At 51.1% G+C, this 21,395-nt stretch overlaps 1 protein-coding gene across 2 annotated transcripts in view; it reads left to right on the forward strand.

Annotated features, from left to right (window-relative positions):
* LOC137425272 (annexin A2) overlaps positions 1-21,395 on the forward strand; it is a 68,400-nt gene that overhangs the window by 19,330 nt on the left and 27,675 nt on the right. For both annotated transcript variants that reach the window (XM_068113536.2, XM_068113535.2), the window contains exons 5-6: positions 217-330; positions 6,036-6,126. In XM_068113536.2, the coding sequence (XP_067969637.2) occupies positions 217-330; positions 6,036-6,126 (205 nt within the window). The remainder of the gene's footprint in view (positions 1-216; positions 331-6,035; positions 6,127-21,395) is intronic.

Genomic DNA, 21,395 nt, shown 5'->3' on the forward strand with positions numbered 1-21,395 from the left:
TTCCATCTTTGCTCTTTGCTTATTTGGGAATAATTCCTTCTGATGACCCCAATCAATGCAGTATTAGGTCTTCCATTTGATTGCACAAGATGGCCTGAAAGTCCCTTTTGTGAAGGGGTAAAGCGACTTTCAGGCCAGCCTGTACTAATACTTATATGCACCTATTACTACCTACTACTCCGACTACTGATTGCACCTACCCATATGTATTATTAGGATCTGAATGTGGATCTAAAGAAGCACCTGAAGGGGGGTTTGGAGGATGTCGTCCTGTGTTTGCTCAAACACCCATCACAGTTTGATGCGGACGAACTGTATAGAAGCATGAAGGTAAGCACCTGCCATGACGTCACCTGTGGGTGTATTTCCTTCTCTTAACTGTTTTTTGTTTGAAACAGAGTTCTGTCTCGTACTCGGCCTTGAACTCCTGTTAAACCGTCAAAGTTAAGATTGTTAATTTACAACTATTTTCATACCGTACTGCTCTTGCCATTGCGTGACGGTTATACAAATGGGATTTCATTCAGGTAATGTCCTTATTATGATTTTATGGTAATTATAGCCGGCGAAGCCGGTGTTGTGAATGAACGCGTACGTATTATGTTGAAAAGCCAGATTTTGCTGGATCCTTTGAGAATTTCGAAGCTTTGACGCGCCAAATCGCTCCGTGGAGGCCGCCATCTTGCGGATGCGGAAGTACGCATAAAAAATTGCGAAAAAGTTCAATTGGAGTTTGTTTCACCCGTCTTTGTTTGATTCACAATCTTATGCACCTCTAATTTGTAATTAAAATACTTTAAGACCAACCTCGTTTCCCGGGCCCTGGTTATCTTCAACGAAAATCTTCACCAAACATCGGAACCAATGAGATTCGAACATTTGAAAAAATATTTCAAAAAAGCTTATTACCGCGTTTCGGAGGCTGAAAACGGCGTCAAATATTCTAAAATTGACGAAGAATTCTTTTTTAGAAATCTCGCGGCGAAGTTGAGACGGAATTCACCGAATTAACAATAGTACTTGTGAAAAGCCCGTCAAAAATGGCGGGTTGAAACAGAACAGTTTATTTGACGGTGAAGTCTCGTGAGCGTGCCAAAGTCTGAAGCCTCGGCCTGGTGTCAGGTTGTGGCGGACACGATGGCTCGCTGGCGCGGTGACATCATTCTGCGCACCAAGAGGGTGTCGGCCACGCCCGAGGGGTAGGCGTGGCCTCGGGATATACACGGGGCGCGCAGCCCCGAGCACTTCAGTGCTATAGTTGAGCTTTGTAATAAAGACTCTTTTTGGTTACCCGTGTTGTTGCTTATCTTCTTGGCAAACAATTCGTGCGCATAGCACCGCATTTCACTGGTGACCTCGACGCTGGTTCAGCCGCCGCTGACCAACAGAACGCGCCAATGTCAAACAACGCGGTCGCGGTGAAGCTCCCTGAGTTTTGGGAAGCTCAGGCCGAGGTATGGTTCATGCAGGCCGAGGCACAGTTCCAACTTCGAGGCGTAACGGCGGATGAGACGCGTTATTACCACGTCATCGCCGCCCTCGGGCCCGGCACAGCCGCCCGAGTCGTGTCCGTCCTGCGGAACCCACCGGCCGACCACAGGTGCGAGGTGCTCAAGCGTCTCCTCATCGCCACGTTCGGCCTCACGGAGTGCGAACGGGCCGACCGCCTCCTGGACCTTCCCGAACTCGGCGACACACGACCATCGGTGCGGATGGATCACATGCTGTCGTAGCTGGGTAACAAAGCCCCGAATTTTTTTTATTCCAGGCGCTCTTCCTACGCCAGCTGCCGGCACAGGTACGCCTCGCGTTGGCCGGTTCCAAAATAAAGGAACCCCGCACTCTGGCCGTCGAGGCCGACAAGTTTTTCACGGCTTGTGACACGCGGGCGAGAGTCGGTGCGGCCGTCGCGGATCCCGAGGCTGATGCTGATGCACACCTCGTGGTTCCCGAGGCTGATGCCGATGCACACCGCATGGCCGCCGCAACGCCCCGCCCACCACCACCGCGAAAACCGCGGCCTCCGCCTCCGCCGCAAACCTGGTGCCGTTTCCACGCCAGGTTTGGCCACAAGGCTAGGAATTGTTGCCCGCCGTGCTCGTTTGGCAAGTCGGGAAACTACCAAGCCGGCGCTCGGTAGCGGCCCTGAGCGTCGGCCATTCCGGCAGCCTCCTTTTTGTCACGGACACCTTGTCCGGGCGTCGCTTCCTCTGCGACATGGGCGCACAGGTGAGCGTGATCCCCGCCTCCACGTCCGACAAGCGAACCGCGGGCCGGGGCCCCGCGTTGCTTGCAGCCAACGGTACACCCATACGCACATTCGGGAAGCGCTGCCTCTCCCTGCGGTTCGGAGGGCAACGCTTTCAATGGACGTTCGTAACCGCCAGCGTGCCCATGGCATTGCTCGGTGCGGACTTCCTATGTGCAAATGGGTTGTTGGTGGACGTGAAGAACAGACGCCTCGTCCAGGCCAAAACGTTCAGCTCGCTGGCTTGCACGCTGAGCAGTTCGTTGGGCAGCTCCCTGAGCGGCTCACCGAGCGGCTCGCCAAGCGTCTTGCTGAGCGGTTCGGTCCCGGCGAGGTTGGCCTGTACGCTTCCGGCAGCGGACGAGTTCACCCGCCTCCTCGCCAGCTTCCCGGCCCTCACGAAGCCCACCTTCTCGGCGGTGGCCGTCAAGCACGGGGTGGAGCATCACATCCCCACCGTCAGGCCACCGGTCTACGCCCGGGCACGCCGCCTCGAGCTGACGAAGCTCGCGGTGGCGAAGGCGGAGTTCGCTACGCTAGCGCGGCTGGGCATCGTACGGTGCTCCAAGAGCGCTTGGGCGTCGCCACTGCACATCGTGCCGAAGCCCGGCGGGGGATGGCGGCCGTGCGGAGACTACCGCCGCCTCAACGATGCCACCACCCCCGACCGCTACCCGGTCCCTCACATTCAGGACTTTTCCGCCCGGTTGGCGAAAATGTCCTTATTTTCTAAGGTGGACCTCATCCGCGGATACCACCAGGACCCCGTCAGGCCAGAGGACATACCAAAGACGGCCGTCATTACACCATTCGGCCTCTTCGAGTTTCTTCGGATGCCCTTCGGGTTGAAGAATGCGGCTCAGGCTTTCCAACGGTTGATGGACAGCGTCTTGCGTGACTTGGATTGCGTTTATGTCTACCTGGACGACATCCTTGTCGCAAGCGCGTCCCGCGAAGAGCACCTCCGCCACCTCCGCACGCTCTTCGAACGCCTGGGCCAGCATGGCCTGATCGTAAACCCCGCCAAGTGCCGATTCGGCGTCGCCGAAATCGACTTTTTGGGGCACCGCGTCACCAGGCACGGGGCCACCCCCTTACCGGCAAAGGTGGAGGCAGTCAAGGGGTTTCCGCGCCCCCGCACGATCATGGGGCCCCAGGAGTTCCTGGGCATGGTGAACTTGTACCACCGTTTCCTGCCCCGCGTCGCCCAGCTCCTGCGCCCCCTGCACGAGGCCCTCCGGAGGAAGCCGGGCAAAGGTGACGTTGTTTGGACCGAGCAGATGGACGCGGCGTTCGCGGGCGCGAAGCTCGCCTTGGCTAATGCCACCATGCTCGCGTACCCGGCGCTCGATGCACCGATCGCCCTCACCACCGACGCGTCAGACTACGCGGTGGGCGCGGTGCACGAGCAATGGGTGCATGGCGCTTGGCAACCGCTGGCGTTTTTCAGCCGGCAGCTTCGCCCGCACGAACGCCGGTACAGCACCTTCAACCGCGAGTTGCTCGGGCTCCACCTGGCGGTCCGGCACTTCCACCATCTGCTCGAGGGCCGTTCGTTCACGGCCTTCGTCGACCACAAGCCCCTGGTCTTCGCGATGGCCACGGTCGCCGAGCCATGGTCGGCCCGGCAGCAGCGTCACCTCTCGGCCATGTCCGAGTACACGACGGACATACATCCGGCACGTCGCGGGAAAGGACAACCCGGTGGCGGATTGCCTTTCCCGGTCCGTCGCCCACGCGGTCCAGCTCGGGATCGACTATGCCCGGATGGCGGCGGACCAGACCGCCAACCCCGACGTCCAGGCCTTGCGGACCGCCGTCACGGGCCTCCGCGTCATCGAGGTGCCGTTCGACGGCGCGGGCATGGCCCTCTTGTGCGACGTCTCCCTCGGGCGGCCTCGCCCCATCGTGCCCGCTGGCTGGCAGCGCCGGGTTTTTGACGCCATCCACGGCCTGTCCCACCCGGGCACGAAGGCCTCCCAGAGTCTGGTCACCGACAAGTTCGTCTGGCATGGCCTCTGGAAGGCCGTCCGCGATTGGACCAGGACATGCCTCGCGTGCCAGCGCGCGAAGGTGCACCGCCACACCCAGGCCCCGTTGGCCCCGTTCACGGTGCCTGAACGTCGGTTCGACCACGTTCCCGTGGACTTGGTGGGACCTCTGCCCCCCTCGCGGGGTTTCACCCACGTCCTCACCATGGTGGACCGCACCACCCGGTGGCCGGAGGTCATGCCTTTGGCGGCGACGACGGCGGGGGACGTCGCGCAGGCGTTCATCGCCACCTGGGTTGCCCGGTTCGGCGCCCTCTCGGACATCTCGTCCGACCGCGGCCCCCAGTTCACCTCGGAGCTCTGGGGGGCGGTCGCGCGGGGGCTCGGCGTCCAGCTGCACCGCACCATGGCCTACCACCCCCAGGCCAACGGCCTGTGTGAGCGCTTCCACCGCTCCTTGAAGGCCATGCTCCGGGCCACCCTCCGCGACGGCGGCTGGGTCGACAGGCTCCCCTGGGTCCTGCTGGGCCTCCGGACGGCGCCCAAGGACGACCTGCGTGCATCCGTGGCGGAGTTGGTCTTCGGACAACCGCTGCGGGTGCCGGGCGAGTTCCTCCCCGACTCGACGGCACCATGGTCCGCGGCGCAGCAGCGCTCCGCACTGCAGGAGACCGCCCGGAGGTTCGCCCCGGTGCCGACGGCGCACCACGGGTGCCCGCCAATGCACGTCGCCCCGGAGCTTCGCACGGCGGAGTACGTGTTCGTCCGCCACGACGCCCACCGGACACCGCTGCGGCCCCCGTACGACGGGCCCTTCCGCGTGCTGGAGACCGGGGCGAAACACTTCACCGTCGACATCGGCGGTACTCCTGACCGCGTTTCCGTGGACCACTTCAAGCCGGCCCACCTCGACGTGGACCACCCCCCGCCAGTGGCTCGGCCCCCGCATCGGGGCCGCCCCCCGGCGTGCGGACCTCCGGCACCGCCCAGCCCCGCCGGCACGCCCCCCCCCCTGGTCCTGCACCCATCCCAGGTGCTGCCGGGGGCATCCCAGATGACATCCCGGCATCCCAGACGCCGCCAGCCGCCAGAGGGTGCTTCGGCCGGGTCATCCGTTTGCCCCGCAAACTGACCCTTCAGGTGCGCAGGAATTCTGGGGGGGCACGTGTGGCGGAGACGATGGCTCGCTGGCGCGGTGACATCATTCCGCGCACCAAGAGGGTGTCGGCCACGCCTGAGGGGTAGGCGTGGCCTCGGGATATACACGGGGCGCGCAGCCCCGAGCACTTCAGTGCTATAGTTGAGCTTTGTAATAAAGACTCTTTTTGGTTGCCCGCGTTGTTGCTTATCTTCTTGGCAAACAGGTCGTGCGCATAGCACCGCACTTCAAGGTGTTCTTATATCTTCTTTATTTATTAGACATCATACAGATGTAAGTGAACACTCATTTTACTTTGCATGCATTGCACATCATGTGCAACTAATTTCACCTCCCTACACCTTGTATTGAAAAAAAAAAAAAAAAAACGCTTCTGTACACCGCCCTTGAGGCTCGGTTTGCAAGCCACCGTCTACAATTCCAATAGAAGAGACATAATTACTCTTTTATGGGGAAAAAAGGTTTTAGTTTGTTTTATCCTCAAAAATAGACCGCAGTGAACACACATTGGTGTTAAAAAATTGACCTTTAAAACCTACCCTTATGGAGAGGGACAGACATCTGTACAAACACACAAACTGACATTGTGTTTTATATGGTAGATGATTCATGTTTTGGATGCCCATTGTTTGTGCAGGGCCTGGGCACAGATGAAGACAGTCTCATCGAAATCCTCGTGTCTCGCACCAACCAGCAAATCCGTCATGCAGCCAAGATCTACGAACTCAGTGGGTCTTGCATTACTACTTCCTTTTTAAGTAGAACCTTTGTCTCAGTTTAGACAAATGTTCTACAACTTTATTTATGATCTCTCCAAGACAAATCACAATTTGTTTATTTCCCCCCACATCTCTCCCACTAAATGGAGCAGGATATGTTACTTGATTGCATTATTCCATCCCCCCAAAAAGTGCTTGCGGCAACATTAATACAACTTCAATGAGAGATAACTTCATAAAGGTTACCGGAGGTAAAACTCCTTGATAACATTGCTTTCCAAGTAATGTAAATCCAAGCTTCTTCGTCTTCTTTATCACCATCACCAGTGTACCATGCTCTTACCATTTCCGTCCAACTATTCAGCCCGGACAGGAATTTGTTCAGGGTACCCCTGGCGACACAAGGAACTTGGACAGAGGGATGGGGGCATCAAGCTTGCCCTGCACGACATCGACACATATATCACTTTAATGGAACAATTTATCAAGGAAAACTCACAGGAGGAGGGGGGGGGGGGAGAGCAGTGAGGGGAAGCACAGACATCACCAGGGTGTTCCGTACACATAATATGACAAAAATGTACGATTCTTATTCAAAATTATATTTAAAATGTTTTTTTAAACTTTGATTTCTTCTGCTTCTTTTTCTTTTTGTTCTTTTGGGGGGGGGGGGGGGCGGGGCGGCAGGGGGAAGAATTCTGCTATAGGATACGTAATGAACAACCCCTCCCTCCCCCCCAAACCCCACCGGAAAAGGGAATTTACCCCCGCATTCATTACACACCTCACTAATGCTTGCACTTCCTGTAGCCCACAAATAACCGCATTCACTGCACACCTAACCAATGCTTGCACTTCCTGTAGCCCCACAAATAACCGCATTCACTACACGCCTAACCAATGCTTGCACTTCCTGTAGCCCCACAAATAACCGCATTCACTGCACACCTAACCAATGCTTGCACTTCCTGTAGCCCCACAAATGACCGCATTCAATACACGCCTAACCAATGCTTGCACTTCCTGTAGCCCCACAAATAACCGCATTCACTACACACCTAACCAATGCTTGCACTTCCTGTAGCCCCACAAATAACCGCATTCACTGCACACCTAACCAATGCTTGCACTTCCTGTAGCCCCACAAATGATCGCATTCACTGCACACCTAACCAATGCTTGCACTTCCTGTAGCCCCACAAATAACCGCATTCACGACACGCCTAACCAATGCTTGCACTTCCTGTAGCCCCACAAATGATCGCATTCACTGCACACCTAACCAATGCTTGCACTTCCTGTAGCCCCACAAATAACCGCATTCACTGCACACCTAACCAATGCTTGCACTTCCTGTAGCCCCACAAATAACCGCATTCACTGCACACCTAACCAATGCTTGCACTTCCTGTAGCCCACAAATAACCGCATTCAATACACGCCTAACCAATGCTCGCACTTCCTGTAGCCTCACAAATAACCGCATTCACTACACACCTCACCAATACTTCCTGTAGCCCCACAAATAACCGCATTCACTACACACCTATCCAATGCTTGCACTTCCTGTAGCCCCACAAATGATCGCATTCACTACACAGTACACGCCTCACCAATGCTTGCACTTCCTGTAGCCCCACAAATAACCGCATTCACTACACGCCTCACCAATGCTTGCACTTCCTGTAGCCCCACAAATAACCGCATTCACTACACACCTAACCAATGCTTGCACTTCCTGTAGCCCCACAAATGATCACATTCACTACACACCTAACCAATGCTTGCACTTCCTGTAGCCCCACAAATGATCACATTCACTACACACCTAACCAATGCTTGCACTTCCTGTAGCCCCACAAATGACCGCATTGACAACACACCTAACCAATGCTTGCATTTCCTGGAGCCCCACAAATGATCGCATTCACTACACACCTAACCAATGCTTGCACTTCCTGTAGCCCCACAAATGATCACATTCACTACACACCTAACCAATGCTTGCACTTCCTGTAGCCCCACAAATGATCACATTCACTACACACCTAACCAATGCTTGCACTTCCTGTAGCCCCACAAATGACCGCATTGACAACACACCTAACCAATGCTTGCATTTCCTGGAGCCCCACAAATGATCGCATTCACTACACACCTAACCAATGCTTGCACTTCCTGTAGCCCCACAAATGATCACATTCACTACACACCTAACCAATGCTTGCACTTCCTGTAGCCCCACAAATGATCACATTCACTACACACCTAACCAATGCTTGCACTTCCTGTAGCCCCACAAATGACCGCATTGACAACACACCTAACCAATGCTTGCATTTCCTGGAGCCCCACAAATGATCGCATTCACTACACACCTAACCAATGCTTGCACTTCCTGTAGCCCCACAAATGACCGCATTGACAACACACCTAACCAATGCTTGCATTTCCTGGAGCCCCACAAATGATCGCATTCACTACACGCCTAACCAATGCTTGCACTTCGTGTAGCCCCACAAATAACCGCATTCACTACACACCTAACCAATGCTTGCATTTCCTGTAGCCCCACAAATAACCGCATTCACTACACCCCTAACCAATGCTTGCACTTCCTGTAGCCCCACAAATAACCGCATTCACTACACGCCTAACCAATGCTTGCACTTCCTGTAGCCCCACAAATGACCGCATTGACGACACACCTAACCAATGCCTGCACTTCCTGTAGCCCCACAAATAACCGCATTCACTACACCCCTAACCAATGCTTGCACTTCCTGTAGCCCCACAAATGATCACATTCACTACACGCCTAACCAATGCTCGCACTTCCTGTAGCCCCACAAATGACCGCATTGACTACACACCTAACCAATGCCTGCACTTCCTGTAGCCCCACAAATAACCGCATTCACTACACACCTAACCAATGCTTGCACTTCCTGTAGCCCCACAAATAACCGCATTCACTACACACCTAACCAATGCTTGCACTTCCTGTAGTCCCACAAATAACCGCATTGACTACACACCTAACCAATGCTTGCACTTCCTGTAGCCCCACAAATAACCGCATTCACTACACACCTAACCAATGCTTGCACTTCCTGTAGCCCCACAAATAACCGCATTCACTACACGCCTAACCAATGCTCGCACTTCCTGTAGGCCCACAAATAACCGCATTCACTACACACCAAACCAATGCTTGCACTTCCTGTAGCCCCACAAATAACCGCATTCACTACACACCTCACCAATACTTCCTGTAGCCCCACAAATGACCGAATTGACTACACACCTAACCAATGCCTGCACTTCCTGTAGCCCCACAAATAACCGCATTCACTACACACCTAACCAATGCTTGCACTTCCTGTAGCCCCACAAATAATCACATTCACGACACGCCTAACCAATGCTTGCACTTCCTGTAGGCCCACAAATGACCGCATTCACTACACGCCTAACCAATGCTTGCACTTCCTGTAGTCCCACAAATAACCGCATTCACTACACACCTCACCAATACTTCCTGTAGCCCCACAAATAACCGCATTCACTACACGCCTAACCAATGCTTGCACTTCCTGTAGGCCCACAAATGACCGCATTCACTACACGCCTAACCAATGCTTGCATTTCCTGGAGCCCCACAAATGATCACATTCACTACACGCCTAACCAATGCTTGCACTTCCTGTAGGCCCACAAATGACCGCATTCACTACACGCCTAACCAATGCTTGCATTTCCTGGAGCCCCACAAATGATCACATTCACTACACCCCTAACCAATGCTTGCACTTCCTGTAGCCCCACAAATAACCGCATTCACTACACGCCTAACCAATGCTTGCACTTCCTGTAGTCCCACAAATAACCGCATTGACTACACACCGAACCAATGCTTGCACTTCCTGTAGCCCCACAAATGACCGAATTGACTAAACACCTAACCAATGCCTGCACTTCCTGTAGCCCCACAAATAACCGCATTCACTACACACCTAACCAATGCTCGCACTTCCTGTTGCCCCACAAATAACCGCATTCACTACACACCAAACCAATGCTTGCACTTCCTGTAGCCCCACAAATAACCGCATTCACTACACACCTCACCAATACTTCCTGTAGCCCCACAAATAACCGCATTCACTACACACCTCACCAATACTTCCTGTAGCCCCACAAATGACCGAATTGACTACACACCTAACCAATGCCTACACTTCCTGTAGCCCCACAAATAACCGCATTCACTACACACCTAACCAATGCTCGCACTTCCTGTTGCCCCACAAATAACCGCATTCACTACACACCAAACCAATGCTTGCACTTCCTGTAGCCCCACAAATAACCGCATTCACTACACACCTCACCAATACTTCCTGTAGCCCCACAAATAACCGCATTCACTACACACCTAACCAATGCTTGCATTTCCTGTAGCCCCACAAATAACCGCATTCACTACACACCTCACCAATACTTCCTGTAGCCCCACAAATAACCGCATTCACGACACGCCTAACCAATGCTTGCACTTCCTGTCGCCCCACAAATAACCGCATTCACGACACGCCTAACCAATGCTTGCACTTCCTGTAGCCCCACAAATAACCGCATTCACTACACTCCTAACCAATACTTCCTGTAGCCCCACAAATGATCACATTCACGACACGCCTAACCAATGCTTGCACTTCCTGTAGCCCCACAAATAACCGCATTCACTACACACCTCACCAATACTTCCTGTAGCCCCACAAATAACCGCATTCACGACACGCCTAACCAATGCTTGCACTTCCTGTAGCCCCACAAATAACCGCATTCACTACACTCCTAACCAATGCTTGCACTTCCTGTAGCCCCACAAATGATCGCATTCACTACACACCTAACCAATGCTTGCATTTCCTGGAGCCCCACAAATGATCACATTCACTACACGCCTAACCAATGCTTGCACTTCCTGTAGCCCCACAAATAACCGCATTCACTACACACCTCACCAATACTTCCTGTAGCCCCACAAATAACCGCATTCACGACACGCCTAACCAATGCTTGCACTTCCTGTAGCCCCACAAATAACCGCATTCACTACACTCCTAACCAATGCTTGCACTTCCTGTAGCCCCACAAATGATCGCATTCACTACACACCTAACCAATGCTTGCATTTCCTGGAGCCCCACAAATGATCACATTCACTACACGCCTAACCAATGCTTGCACTTCCTGTAGCCCCACAAATAACCGCATTCACTACACACCTCACCAATACTTCCTGTAGCCCCACAAATAACCGCATTCACGACACGCCTAACCAATGCTTGCACTTCCTGTAGCCCCACAAATAACCGCATTCACTACACTCCTAACCAATGCTTGCACTTCCTGTAGCCCCACAAATGATCGCATTCACTACACACCTAACCAATGCTTGCACTTCCTGTAGCCCCACAAATAACCGCATTCACGACACGCCTAACCAATGCTTGCACTTCCTGTAGCCCCACAAATAACCGCATTCACTACACTCCTAACCAATGCTTGCACTTCCTGTAGCCCCACAAATAACCGCATTCACTACACGCCTAACCAATGCTTGCACTTCCTGTAGCCCCACAAATAACCGCATTCACTACACACCTAACCAATGCTTGCATTTCCTGGAGCCCCACAAATGATCACATTCACTACACGCCTAACCAATGCTTGCACTTCCTGTAGCCCCACAAATAACCGCATTCACTACACTCCTAACCAATGCTTGCACTTCCTGTAGCCCCACAAATGATCGCATTCACTACACACCTAACCAATGCTTGCATTTCCTGGAGCCCCACAAATGATCGCATTCACTACACACCTAACCAATGCTTGCACTTCGTGTAGCCCCACAAATAACCGCATTGACTACACACCTAACCAATGCTTGCACTTCCTGTAGCCCCACAAATGATCGCATTCACTACACACCTAACCAATGCTTGCACTTCCTGTAGCCCCACAAATAACCGCATTCACTACACACCTAACCAATGCTTGCACTTCCTGTAGCCCCACAAATGACCGCATTCACTACACACCTAACCAAAGCTTGCACTTCCTGTAGCCCCACAAATGATCACATTCACTACACGCCTAACCAATGCTTGCACTTCCTGTAGCCCCACAAATAACCGCATTCACTCCACGCCAAACCAATGCTTGCACTTCCTGGAGCCCCACAAATGATCGCATTCACTACACGCCTAACCAATGCTTGCACTTCCTGTAGCCCCACAAATAACCGCATTCACTCCACGCCAAACCAATGCTTGCACTTCCTGTAGCCCCACAAATGATCGCATTCACTACACGCCTAACCAATGCTTGCACTTCCTGTAGCCCCACAAATAACCGCATTCACTACACGCCTAACCAATGCTTGCACTTCCTGTAGCCCCACAAATAACCGCATTCACTACACGCCTAACCAATGCTTGCACTTCCTGTAGCCCCACAAATAACCGCATTCACTACACACCTAACCAATGCTTGCACTTCCTGTAGTCCCACAAATAACCGCATTCACTACACACCTCACCAATACTTCCTGTAGCCCCACAAATAACCGCATTCACTACACACCAAACCAATGCTTGCACTTCCTGTAGTCCCACAAATGATCACATTCACTACACGCCTAACCAATGCTTGCACTTCCTGTAGCCCCACAAATAACCGCATTCACTACACACCTCACCAATACTTCCTGTAGCCCCACAAATAACCGCATTCACGACACGCCTAACCAATGCTTGCACTTCCTGTAGCCCCACAAATAACCGCATTCACTACACTCCTAACCAATGCTTGCATTTCCTGGAGCCCCACAAATGATCACATTCACTACACGCCTAACCAATGCTTGCACTTCCTGTAGCCCCACAAATAACCGCATTCACTACACACCTCACCAATGCTTGCACTTCCTGTAGCCCCACAAATAACCGCATTCACTACACTCCTAACCAATGCTTGCACTTCCTGTAGCCCCACAAATGATCGCATTCACTACACACCTAACCAATGCTTGCACTTCCTGTAGCCCCACAAATAACCGCATTCACGACACGCCTAACCAATGCTTGCATTTCCTGGAGCCCCACAAATGATCGCATTCACTACACACCTAACCAATGCTTGCACTTCCTGTAGCCCCACAAATAACCGCATTCACGACACGCCTAACCAATGCTTGCATTTCCTGTAGCCCCACAAATAACCGCATTCACGACACGCCTAACCAATGCTTGCACTTCCTGTAGCCCCACAAATGATCGCATTCACTACACACCTAACCAATGCTTGCACTTCCTGTAGCCCCACAAATAACCGCATTCACGACACGCCTAACCAATGCTTGCACTTCCTGTAGCCCCACAAATAACCGCATTCACGACACGCCTAACCAATGCTTGCACTTCCTGTAGCCCCACAAATAACCGCATTCACTACACACCTCACCAATGCTTGCACTTCCTGTAGCCCCACAAATAACCGCATTCACTACACTCCTAACCAATGCTTGCACTTCCTGTAGCCCCACAAATGATCGCATTCACTACACACCTAACCAATGCTTGCACTTCCTGTAGCCCCACAAATAACCGCATTCACGACACGCCTAACCAATGCTTGCACTTCCTGTAGCCCCACAAATAACCGCATTCACTACACTCCTAACCAATGCTTGCACTTCCTGTAGCCCCACAAATGATCGCATTCACTACACACCTAACCAATGCTTGCACTTCCTGTAGCCCCACAAAGAACCGCATTCACGACACGCCTAACCAATGCTTGCACTTCCTGTAGCCCCACAAATAACCGCATTCACTACACTCCTAACCAATGCTTGCACTTCCTGTAGCCCCACAAATGATCACATTCACTACACGCCTAACCAATGCTTGCACTTCCTGTAGCCCCACAAATAACCGCATTCACTACACACCTCACCAATACTTCCTGTAGCCCCACAAATAACCGCATTCACGACACGCCTAACCAATGCTTGCACTTCCTGTAGCCCCACAAATGATCGCATTCACTACACACCTAACCAATGCTTGCATTTCCTGGAGCCCCACAAATAACCGCATTCACTACACTCCTAACCAATGCTTGCACTTCCTGTAGCCCCACAAATAACCGCATTCACTACACTCCTAACCAATGCTTGCACTTCCTGTAGCCCCACAAATGATCGCATTCACTACACACCTAACCAATGCTTGCATTTCCTGGAGCCCCACAAATAACCGCATTCACTACACACCTAACCAATGCTTGCACTTCCTGTAGCCCCACAAATGACCACCTTCACTACACACCTAACCAATGCTTGCACTTCCTGTAGCCCCACAAATAACCGCATTCACTACACACCTAACCAATGCTTGCACTTCCTGTAGCCCCACAAATGACCACCTTCACTACACACCTAACCAATGCTTGCACTTCCTGTAGCCCCACAAATATGCGCATTCACTACACACCTAACCAATGCTTGCACTTCCTGTAGCCCCACAAATGACCGCATTCACTACACACCTAACCAAAGCTTGCACTTCCTGTAGCCCCACAAATGATCACATTCACTACACACCTAACCAAAGCTTGCATTTCCTGTAGCCCCACAAATGATCGCATTCACTACACGCCTAACCAATGCTTGCACTTCCTGTAGCCCCACAAATAACCGCATTCACTCCACGCCAAACCAATGCTTGCACTTCCTGTAGCCCCACAAATGATCGCATTCACTACACGCCTAACCAATGCTTGCACTTCCTGTAGCCCCACAAATAACCGCATTCACTCCACGCCAAACCAATGCTTGCACTTCCTGTAGCCCCACAAATGATCGCATTCACTACACGCCTAACCAATGCTTGCACTTCCTGTAGCCCCACAAATGATCGCATTCACTCCACGCCAAACCAATGCTTGCACTTCCTGTAGCCCCACAAATAACCGCATTCACTACACACCTCACCAATGCTTGCACTTCCTGTAGCCCCACAAATAACCGCATTCACTACACGCCTAACCAATGCTTGCACTTCCTGTAGCCCCACAAATAACCGCATTCACTACACACCTAACCAATGCTTGCACTTCCTGTAGCCCCACAAATAACCGCATTCACTACACACCAAACCAATGCTTGCACTTCCTGTAGTCCCACAAATAACCGCATTCACTACACACCTCACCAATACTTCCTGTAGCCCCACAAATAACCGCATTCACTACACACCTAACCAATGCTTGCACTTCCTGTAACCCCACAAATAACCGCATTCACTACACACCTAACCAATGCTTGCACTTCCTGTAGCCCCACAAATAACCGCATTCACTACACACCAAACCAATGCTTGCACTTCCTGTAGTCCCACAAATAACCGCATTCACTACACACCTAACCAATGCTTGCACTTCCTGTAGCCCCACAAATAACCGCATTCACTACACGCCTAACCAATGCTTGCACTTCCTGTAGCCCCACAAATGACCGCATTGACTACACACCTAACCAATGCCTGCACTTCCTGTAGCCCCACAAATAACCGCATTCACTACACACCTAACCAATGCTTGCACTTCCTGTAGTCCCACAAATAACCGCATTCACTACACACCTAACCAATGCTTGCACTTCCTGTAGCCCCACAAATGACCGAATTCACTACACACCTAACCAATGCTTGCACTTCCTGTAGCCCCACAAATAACCGCATTCACGACACACCTAACCAATGCTTGCACTTCCTGTAGCCCCACAAATAACCGCATTCACTACACACCTCACCAATGCTTGCACTTCCTGTAGCCCCACAAATGACCGAATTGACTACACACCTAACCAATGCCTGCACTTCCTGTAGCCCCACAAATAACCGCATTCACTACACACCTAACCAATGCTTGCACTTCCTGTAGCCCCACAAATAACCGCATTCACTACACACCAAACCAAGGCTTGCACTTCCTGTAGCCCCACAAATAACCGCATTCACTACACACCTCACCAATACTTCCTGTAGCCCCACAAATAACCGCATTCACGACACACCTAACCAATGCTTGCACTTCCTGTAGCCCCACAAATGATCGCATTCACTACACACCTAACCAATGCTTGCACTTCCTGTAGCCCCACAAATAACCGCTTTCACTACACTCCTAACCAATGCTTGCACTTCCTGTAGCCCCACAAATGACCGCATTGACTACACACCTAACCAATGCTTGCATTTCCTGGAGCCCCACAAATAACCGCATTCACGACACACCTAACCAATGCTTGCACTTCCTGTAGCCCCACAAATGATCGCATTCACTACACACCTAACCAATGCTTGCACTTCGTGTAGCCCCACAAATGACCGCATTGACTACACACCTAACCAATGCTTGCACTTCCTGGAGCCCCACAAATGATCGCATTCACTACACACCTAACCAATGCTTGCACTTCCTGTAGCCCCACAAATAACCGCATTCACTACACGCCTAACCAATGCTTGCACTTCCTGTAGCCCCACAAATGATCGCATTCACTCCACGCCAAACCAATGCTTGTGTGAAGAAGCAGCTCTTCGTTTGGAAAAGAAGTTCCACCAATAGCCTGAAATGACGCAGCTTTATTAAAAACCAACTTATACAGATCCGGAAGAAGCCAGACATCTACAGCAAGAACCAGCTTCATGCCACGTCCAGCCTTCCTGAAGCACATTGATTCGCAGTCCGTATAAATACTTGACAAGTTTATCAGAAAATCTCCGAGAGAACAAAGCGACTGGCGAGAGTCCCTCGCCGTCATCCTAGCCCCCACCGTCATCCGCTCTGTCATTCGGGGGAGTCAGCCCTTCCTTATCATTCGGACCAGATATAGTTTCAAAAGCTCCGAGGTGACGAAAAATGTAACTCACAGAGAGAAGAGTGCATGCTTGGCCAGATAAGACCATGCTTGGCCAGCCAGATAAGACCATCTAGGTAAAAAGGGCACACGTATACGAAAAACCATTTGCCCAACACGACCGAAGCGAGCCTTTCCTCATTTTAAACACAAACTGAAGCATGTTTATTGTAATTCAGGCGCCGCTATGATTATATGGAATATAATTAATGTTTTTTAAGTTTATATCTGCAATTCGAGCATTCTACTTGAAACTACACATTCCACGCGCGTATAAACGTCCGCCAGCCCGCGGCTCGAGGCGCCATCTGCGGACCGAATCAGAGAATCTATGACCGGGCTTTATCTTGCATCGAGAGGGCACATGGAGGACGAGCCATCCGTTCAGCACGAAATGCATCGAGTACTTTCCCATTTATCCCCAGCAAAGCGAAAACCCCTTTATTTACTTATGTAAAACATTAAGCAACATTTTAGATCAAAACATATTATTCGACCGACGTTTAAAACAGAATTCTAAGCAATAAAGAATCTACGACTTGACATTCCTTCCTCTTGTCTCGTCGAGACAAAGTATCTTAAGAGACAACGTGCCACATCGGGCTTTATTGAAAAATAATTGTGTAATGCGGGTATTGAAAAAATAATTGTGTAATGCGGGTATCTCCCAAGGGCATATCGTGCGCCCAAAGCGCCTCGCCCGTGCATTTGGCGAGCGTGTCGTGTGGTGCGTGCTTTGAACCTGAGGGCTCAGAACATGAAAGTCCATTAACGTTTCGGATCCACAACGAAGGTGTCTGGTCCAGATGAGGTTCTGCTCCGCCAGAGGGCCCATCACCTCCCCTGCGGAACTTGCTCCCCCCACCCTTTGCAGACTCAGTCCTTGCAGATCTTCGAAGTTAATCAACGATCATGCCCATGAGGTCCCTCACGTGCTGCTGTTCTGGGGAATACATAATATTGTCAGTATCTTGTGTCTCAATTTCCTGGTCAGGGTACAGAGCGTAAAAATCCGATTCACTTGAAGCATTTGAACTTAATACATATGGAGCAAAGAGAGGAACTTCCTTTATGTCAAAGTCTCCCTTGGGCGCCTGGTCGGCTTGCGGGTCTAGGATATCCACGTCGGGTCCCTCGATCGCCAGACCCAGCGTCGCAATCAGATCCATAGTTGGGTCGGAAGGGGGCGTGCAGCTGTCAGCTTGTAATACATAAGCAGCGTTAGCCAGTACACGCAAGGGGTTTATAGCACAAGTATCACAGTCATCACAGACACCGTTACAGGCAGCAGCCAGTTCCCACATGGGATCCGCACAAGTATCACAGTCGTCACAAAATTCAATACAATTTTCTGGAGCGCTGGTCGCAACTGCCTTGTTGAAGGACCCGTTCAGGTCGACGGCCTCTGTGGTCAGAGCCATAGTCGTTGTCGGCGGCTTCTTCACTTTCCATCCTGTAAAATACTTTCTCATACAGAGGAGGACTAGAGATTTCATTAGTGCCCCCCAAATTACTACCCCGATTATCACAGCCAGTGCGGTCAATAACCACTTCACTATGGTGCCCGTCCATCCCTGGAACCAGTCAGTGAGCCAGCTAAATTTATAAGAGTTCTCGCGCGCGATCCGATCGATTGTCAGGGCGTGGCTAGTTTCCCTTAGTCTCACTATTGCGGCTGACACTCCTTCAGATGGATCGGGTATGTAAGTGCAACATTTTCCCTCTATAATTCCGCATACCCCCCCTTTCTCTGCCAAGAGCATGTCCAAAGCCACCCGATTCTGCATCACCATTGTACGCATGTGAATCACCGTATCCAATAGTATGTCATGAGCCGTAGCGGTGTCGTTTGCCACCTTTTCTAGGGCCAAAGCCAATTTATCTATCCGGAAACTATCCATGACTGTGCCCGCTCCTGGGAAGAAGAAACCGAACACCTTTTCCCATAGGCTCCCGTGTAGTTTAGTGGTTCCATCTTCGTTCATGACTGACCTCTTATAACGCCTGTCCAAGGACTTTGGGTCTAGCTCATCCAGTATCTCAACGTCAGGAAGGACTGAACCCAGATAACATGTGCCCCCCCAATTATTTGGTAAATAGGGGTAAGCCTTGTCGCCGCATATAAACATTGTCCCATGGGGTGGGACCAGGTGGGTGGATAAGCACTGGAGTCCCTTTACCACCCCATTAATCCTACTAACCCCCCTAGAGAATGTTATAGCCGTTATGTTGTGGTTGTGTTTATCTTGCAGTACTATTCGTAATGTAATCCCCGAGCTCCCTTGTCCCAGCTTCCCGGGGAGAGTGTAGGCGCATTCTGATTCTCCCATACGCAAGTGGCCGGAACCCTGGAGGCAGACCGTCCCTTTCTGTGGTTTGACCCAGACGGGGGCAGGCCTCTCGGCCACATGGGCAATCATTGACGGGCGATAATTAAATTGTCGATTGCAACTCTTGCCGTTGTCAACCCCTTCTCTTTCCAGCGTGGTGACTAAACATGGGGAATCGATAGGTTGTGAGCAGAGGTCATTGAGGGACAGAGGTAGCACTATCATGTGTATTCCTGTGGTGCCTGCTTGGGGAAAGCGCATGCACGACCAGCAGTGTGTCCTATTTTGAATTGTTGCCACTTCCCTGGCCACTTTCCAATATGTGTTTTCACCCTTCTTTGGGGCCTTATCCTGGGGTTGTGGCGTGAGTATGTATTCGATGCATGGTGTGTGTTTAGTTTCGCCACTGGCCGCTCCTGGGGTCCAGACGCTGCACTGGACCTGCATAGTCATGCCTTTCTCTAGGCGCGTGCGTGTTTGTAGCTTAAAATCAGGGGTTCCCCATTGGTATCCTGGTTGGGCCAAGGTCTTAATGCTAGCTTGCCCGTCTTCCCGGAACTCTCGTTGCTTTTGTAGTACCATGCCAACGCGTCCAGGCCCTGCCGACAGTGCTAGCCAATTTATGTTCACCCAATTTGTGTGCAGGGCTTTCTGTTCGAAACATGGTAGTGATACTCTTTGTCCCCATGTTACGGTGAGGTGTCGGGTTTCGTTTTCGCATCTATTGGAATCGGAGTTTCCCCTAGCTGCTGTCGCTATCAATAGTATTGTACCTATGATTAGGCCCATCCTTACTGTGGTTGCTGTGGTGTAGTGTCTGGTGCTTGTATGGCCAACTTACAGTGCGTGGCGTGGATCCACGAGGTCTTGCCCTCGCAAAAGACTGCCGTTGGTGTAGTCAGCAACACCTGGACTGGTCCCTTCCACCTTGGTTCCAAGGCGTTCTTGCAGGTGAAGTGCTCCACGAACACCTGGTCTTTTTCCTCTGGTGGGACACCTGGTCCACAAGTCTCCTGGGAACGCCTGGTCTACAGGTCTCCAATTCATAGATTTAATTCATTCAATTCATAGTTTCATAGAACACCTTTTCTCCAATTTCCTAATCCACTTTTTTCAAGTGGATCCAATTTTATCCAATATTCAATTTTTAAATTCAATCCCATTTAATCCAGTCCGATTCAAATTAAATTCAATCCTTCTCTCAGCTAGAGTTTCAACTAGAATTAACACAAACAAACCACCATTAACCTCCATTAACACAAACAAACCACCATTAACCTCCATTAACACAAACAAACCACCATTAACCTCCCCCTATTATTTATTTATTTTCACGAATAAACAAATAATAGAAATAACCTGGTCTACTTCCGATTTCAATTCTGGTCAGTTCTGGTGTCTGGTCACACACAATGTTTTCCTCACCCACTGTGATTCGCTCAAAATAGATTCTCACTGTTATGTCTGAAATTCGTCTCATGAAAACCCATTCAAGAGTCCGGTGTAACAGACAGCCAAACACATAGACACGCCGAAGACCCCAGGGTACCCATCAAACTAGCTTGTCCCCAGATCCACAACACAGCGAAACATGTAACTTTACTAAAACTAGAACGGGCACTCGGTAGAGCGCATACCTTCGCCGCAGCTACTTTTGTTGCCAAAATAAAAGACTACAAGATCTGTGTAGCAAAGCCACACCTACGTTGTCATGCGGGAAGATTTGTTTCAAATTAAACCATTCTATCCCGCCAAAAGTTTGATATTGTAATCACATCCATGACCTTTTCATGACCTTGACCTTTGACCCGATCGATTCCAAAATCTAATCAAATGGTTCCCGGATAATAACCTATCATCCCACCAAATTTCATGCGAATCGGTTGTATACCTTTTGAGTTATGCGAATAACATACACACACACACACACAGACATACAAATAAATACA

This window comes from Myxine glutinosa, chromosome 4, assembly GCF_964187855.1.
Source record: "Myxine glutinosa chromosome 4, kmMyxGlut1.1, whole genome shotgun sequence".
Classification (NCBI taxonomy): domain Eukaryota; kingdom Metazoa; phylum Chordata; class Myxini; order Myxiniformes; family Myxinidae; genus Myxine; species Myxine glutinosa.